Below are 6000 nucleotides of genomic sequence, written 5' to 3' on the forward strand. Positions count from 1 at the left end.
TGGCACATGTGCTCCACGAACAGCAGGAAGACCAGCATGGGCAGTGCATGGGCAGTTTGGGGAAGAGTGGACATGAGACCACAGGTGCTCCGGGAGCCCATTCACGTCAAAGACGAGTTGAGAATGAGAAGGGTGACGTGCAGGTCCCAGAGACGGCAGGGCACTTGCACTGGAGAGCCACTGTCGTGTGCAACCGAGGGCGTCCAGGGAAACGCAGTGTTTGTGCCCTCGCGGCGGGGCCGAGCTAGTGCTAAGGTCTGTGTGGAGCACTGTCGGGGGCCTGGGCCTCGGATCACCTGTTGGAGGCCTACGTTGATGTGTGCTTAAGTGGTGTGTGTTAATAGGTGCTATTTGGTCAGTTCCTGTCAACAAATAGGGAAGTCAGAGGAGTCTGTTCAGGGAGTTTGGGGTAAGACAGTATGGTACGAAGATAGGTGTGGACTAGGAGCTAGAAAAGAGCTACATTTATACAGGCAAGCAGGAGATTAGTCTCTTCCATGGTCCTAGCTGGGGTGTAGATATCTGGAAAGACCTATTTCAATTCCCATCTCTTACTCCTGTTTACTGTTTCATTCCTTTGCTGTCTTTCCCTGGTAAAGAGGGACCAGTTGATTTTGGGCCCCATTTGCCAGACCTATCAAGTCCATGTGGGAGTAACTCAAGCCTCTGTTTTTTCCAGCGTGCCAAGGGGGCCTTGCAGAGCATCACCGCAGGCCAGAAGGTCATTAGCAAGCACAAGAACGGCCGCTTCTACCAGTGTGAGGTGGTCAGGCTCACCACCGAGACCTTCTATGAAGTCAACTTTGATGATGGCTCCTTCAGCGACAATCTCTATCCTGAGGACATAGTGGTAACTTCTGAAAGGAGCCTCTTGGGCAGTTTGGGACTGGAGTATTTCTAGGTCTGGCTGGGAGACTGGTTGTGGGCCTTCCTTTTTTAGTCAAACCCATGATTTCATCAGTTGGGCCCAGAACAAAAAAAGCCTTTGTACTGTACTGGTCTTTCCATGCAAATGAAGTTGCCTGCTGCTGGGGTACGGAGCTTCCTCCAGCACAGAGGTGGGAATGTCTGGCCTACGGGCTGCGTAAGGCCTGAGAAATCATTTAGTCTGGGCCTGCCAAGGCTTTAGACGTGAGGTAATTAATTAAATGTTTGACAAAATATAGCAGGCTAATTTTTTAAGTTGGTAATTTTGTATGGCCTGTGAATGATATAAATATCCAAATGGCCCTTGGCAGAAAAGGTTCCCTGCACCTTCTCTAGGAGCTCATAGGAGTCAGCATTTTCTGCATTTCTCTGAAACATGCTTGTATTTCGGTCTAAACTACCCTTGAAGGCATTCTGCCGTGAGGGGGCCCAGGCTTTGGGATCAGGCCCGTGTTCATGAACCAGCACCATTGCTTAGTAGCTGTGTGGATTTGGGAGAATTACCCAGCTAACTCTCTCTTTTTTTTTTTTTATTTTTTTAAAATATGTTTTTATTGATTTCAGAGAGGAAGTGAGAGGGAGAAATAGAAACATCAGTGATGAGAGAGAATCATTGATCTGCTGCCTCCTGCATGTCCCCAGCTGGGGATGGAACCCGAAATCGTGTACTCTGATCAGGAATTAAACCGTGACCTCCTGGTTTATAAGGTTGATGCTCAACCACTGAGCCACACCTACTGGGCAGCTTTTGGGGTTTTACAGCAGAAGGTTTTGGGGCTGAGCAGAAACTGCTTGGAGACACCTCTGGCCGGCTTATCTCATCAACACCTGAGACACAAGCCCTGCCTGGACCCAATCCTAGCTTTCCTGGCTCAGTATTCAGGACTTAGCTCAGGTTTCCCCTACCCCTGCCTTGCTTTTTCATGTGTTAAACTAAGCATCAAGGTAGTGGGACTGAGCCACTCCTTTTAACAAATCAGCTATTTTCCCCGTTTATCCCACATTAGCAATGCAGTTACTAAGAGCACATTCATTAGTTATAACAAGGTAGAAAAGATGATAGTAACAGTGTTTATGGGAATAAAATACGTATGATTTATTAAGCTCTCCAGTGTGCCCGGCAGTATGCTAAGTGCTTTACGTCAAGTGTTTCTGTCAGCTCTCACACCCACCCTGAGAAGTGGGCGGTATTATCGCTAACTTACAGACCGTGATCTCGGGACTCTCCCTACAAGTTACTGAGGACCTCAAACAACTTGTGTTTTGTGGGTTATGTCTATCAGTATTTACTCTATTAGAAGTTAAAATTGAGATTGATTGATTTGAAATAATCTATAATGAAAAATAACTTTCTTTTATTTAATTTTTTTTTAAAGTTTACTTATCTTTATTGTTGAGGGTAAAATTAACTTCCTTTTAAAACAAAAATATTAGGAAGAATGACATTTTTCTATAATTTTAAAAATATCTTTAATGTCATGTCTTCATTCCGTTGCAATTTATTGTTTTGGTTAAAATATATGAAGAAAATTTAGTCTTGCAGACAAATGGAATTGGAAAGGGGAGGAGTATTTTACTAGCCTTTCAGATAATTGAATCTGAAAGCAGGTCAGTGAACTTTGCATGTCTGTTACATTGAAGTCCATTGGTCTGTCTGTACTGAGAATGGATTTCTCACCTGTGCATGATTTTATAACATTGTACATATTGGTGCAAGGGGTCTGCAGACCTTTCCAATGTTAAATTTTCTTATACACTCTCAAAATCACATTCATTTGTATAACTAATCTCAGAAAAATCTTTAAATTTTGGGAGGCTTCAAGCTCAATTTGGTGATAAAACTTTACTGAAATTCTAATTTGTGTTTGAAAGCTTAGATTTTTGTCATTGGCAATACTTGATAATGTCAGTTGTTTTCTTTGAAGTGACAGGTTCACTTCATTCATTTTCAAGATGTCTGCCAATACCCAATCTGGATACGTTTGTAACCATAACCATAGTTAGTTCTCTGTCGTTTTTTCAAGTAAAGCTTATGTTCCATGCAATGAGCAGCTGCTTCAACTCACAACTCAAACAGTTACACAGTATTTTCACTTAAGACCAGCATCATGCCTCGGCATGAGCCAGTGCCTGAGTATTTCCACAGGAGCAGGAATTCGTCCTGGTCTATTCTTTCCTGAGGTAGACGGTGGTTACCACTGTGCTCAGATGGACATCCTTTCACTCTTTTCTCTTACTGTTCCCTCAGAGTCAGGATTGTCTCCAATTGGGTCCTCCTGCTGAAGGGGAAGTGGTTCAAGTGCGGTGGACAGATGGCCAAGTCTATGGAGCCAAGTTCGTGGCCTCCCACCCCATCCAGATGTACCAGGTAGCCAAAGGTTTGGGGGTTGGGAAAGTACCTGATTAATTCAGTGTTTCCTCTCGGGCCAGAGGTGTGTCTTTGCTCTTCAGAGAGCTGAGGGACTCAGGAATAACCCTTTCAGAGCTAGGGGCTGCTCTGTGTCCAGCTGTGGCTTCTAACATGGCAGTCCTTCAGTGTTCTGATTTCTTCCCATGACTGCAGGAAATGGCCAGTGTGCATGGTGGCCCAGAGAGAGAGTCAGGGATATCTTAGCAAAGCCTGTGTTTCCTTGGTAGGTGGAGTTTGAGGATGGCTCACAGCTTGTGGTTAAGAGAGATGATGTATACACGCTGGATGAAGAGCTTCCCAAGAGAGTCAAGTCTAGACTGGTGAGTGTGTTCTGTGTGCCCTTGGTCCCTGACTGGGGGGAAGGGAACAAGGCAAGGATGTGCCCTTTGTTTTATTCGCATGGTGGTTGGCCACAAAGTGCTCATTTGGCTTGCCTGTTCTTCTGTAGTCAGTAGCCTCAGACATGCGCTTCAACGAGATTTTCACAGAGAAGGAGGTTAAACAGGAAAAGAAACGGCAGCGAGTTATCAACTCAAGATACCGGGAAGATTACATTGAGCCTGCACTCTACCGGGCCATCATGGAGTAGGTGCTTCCAGGAGCCAAGAGATTCCCAGCCACCAAGGCGAGAACACTCTGGAGGTTCCACAGCACAGCAGACCCTTCGAACTCTGAAGTCTCTAAAATGAAGTTGTAAAATGCAAAGGAATGAAATAACCAACCCCATCGTCTTCTCACCCCACCCTCATCGCATTCACCTCTAGTGAAAGGATAAGCCGTTCTTGGACTTGTGGCAGCAGCCGCTGAGCTCCCACCGAGGGGCTGAGCACAGGAATGCTGTGGCCGCATGGTCTCTAATGGGGTCGACTCTGCTAGCTGGACTGGTTGCCCTGTTCTCGGCCTAGAACTTAGTTTCCTAATGATCACCTGCACCAACTAGGAAGAGGTGCTGGTGCTTGCTCCCTCCCTTCCCCCTTTTGTATTTATGTGTGTGTGTGTGTGTGTGTGTGTGTGTGTGTGTGTGTGTGTGTTTGGTCTGGACCAGCTTTTGCCAGCCCCTGGCCTTTACTTCCTTCCTTTGCCTATCCAGGGCAAACAAAATGTGAAATTCTGCCCTCAGCTGAGCTGAATAAGGGCCCCTGGGGTTGGCTGGAGATGGGTGTGGCGTCTGTCCCTTGAACTGCCTCAAGGGAATGCTGGCAGAGCTGCAGTGTTGCGATACTAAGGAGCTAAGGCCACCTCTTCTGTCCCCTCTTGAAGAAGAGGGGGGTCACATGGGTGTGTGCCCACATCTCTCTAGACACAGAACCCCTGTGGCACAGTATTAGAGGGTGTGGGTGGGGAATACCATGCAGGAGGATCTTAATGATGGAAGCAGGCAGAGCCTGGTGGTGATTTGACAGAAAATTGCAATCAGTGTGGGAGCTGGGAGGGTTAAGATGAATTGGGGCCACTGGTGGCCAGGGGCAGGTTTGCCCCTGGTCTGGGGGTGGGAGGGAGTGGATATGGGGGGGTGAGGGTGGGGCTGGGGGGCAACACTGAAGGGGCCCACTGATTTTGCTCCTCATGAATTTGTTTGCCTGGGCCCAGGATTGGAGGTCTTCACACCTGTACCCTGTGTATACAAGAATCAAATTTATAATATTTCCCTGGTTTTTGTTACTTATGAACGCTATAAACCAAATTATTTTGAAAACTGGTGCATCACCTTGTCCTTAGCAATAACATGTCTTGAGCAGAGAATTGGCTGTGTCTGCCCCCAGGAGCCGGAGTGGCCCAGGGTCAGGCTGAGAGTGTGTCTAGAGCAGTGGTCGGCAAACTGCGGCTCGCGAGCCACATGCAGCTCTTTGGCCCCTTGAGTGTGGCCACGAAGTTTCAATCGCACTATACATGCGTGCCCACACGTGGTATTTTGTGGAAGAGCCACACTCAAGGGGTCGCAGTTTGCCGACCACTGGTCTAGAGGCATAGGCTCTGGCGCAGGGCCATGTATTAAGAAGACTCCTGAACATGAGTTCCTCGTCAAGTTCTGGTGCTGTAGTGTGGTGGGACGGGGACAGATGCTTTAGAGGTTGGAAGGAGGAGGAGTCAAGGAAAGACCAGACCACCACTCAGCCTGTAGAACTGAATTTGATCTCTCACTTCTGGCTCATTCCTGAGCTGGTCAAGTTCATCCCAGAATCTCTATTCCGTACAAATTGTGGAGCCAGCTGGAAAGGGAGTACATTTTAGGTGCTAGAAGAGCAAGGGACTTGACCCCCAGAGGAACCCCAGGGGGGTCTTGAAACTGCTCTGAGCTGTCTAGTGGGTGAGAAGCTTTCCTGCAGGAAGACCTGGTCCCTGTGCCTGGTGGGCCCCTGAGGTCCAGGTGGACGGGGAGAGCACAGCAGCAGGCCAGGGAGGCGCGGGGAATAGGTGCCGGACCTGGCACAACACAGCTGCTCTCGTTGGTCCCTGGGTGGCCTCTTGGTTCCATGGCCAGTCCAGGTGCAGGAGAGGCGTGGGTCAGCTCAGCAATTCTCAGTGCTTCTCTGGTCCTGGGGCTTGGGAGGCGGCTGCTTCCTGGGGTCTCATTCTGGGGCTCGGAGCAGCAGGTCTCAAAGACACTATTCTATGCCAGCTCCCTCCTGGGGCCAAGAAAGGAGGCTGGCCTTTTTGTGCAG

General features: G+C 48.2%; 1 protein-coding gene across 1 annotated transcript in view; it reads left to right on the forward strand.

The window, feature by feature from the left end:
• KDM4A (lysine demethylase 4A) overlaps positions 1–5039 on the forward strand; it is a 42640-nt gene extending 37601 nt beyond the window's left edge. Inside the window, exons 19-22 of the mRNA XM_081085820.1 lie at positions 680–850; positions 3176–3295; positions 3565–3657; positions 3786–5039. Of these exons, the coding sequence (XP_080941946.1) occupies positions 680–850; positions 3176–3295; positions 3565–3657; positions 3786–3926 (525 nt within the window). The 3' untranslated portion in view covers positions 3927–5039. The remainder of the gene's footprint in view (positions 1–679; positions 851–3175; positions 3296–3564; positions 3658–3785) is intronic.
• Positions 5040–6000: the final 961 nt, after the last annotated feature.

This window comes from Myotis nattereri, assembly GCF_964212035.1.
Source record: "Myotis nattereri genome assembly, chromosome: 3".
NCBI lineage: Eukaryota > Metazoa > Chordata > Mammalia > Chiroptera > Vespertilionidae > Myotis > Myotis nattereri.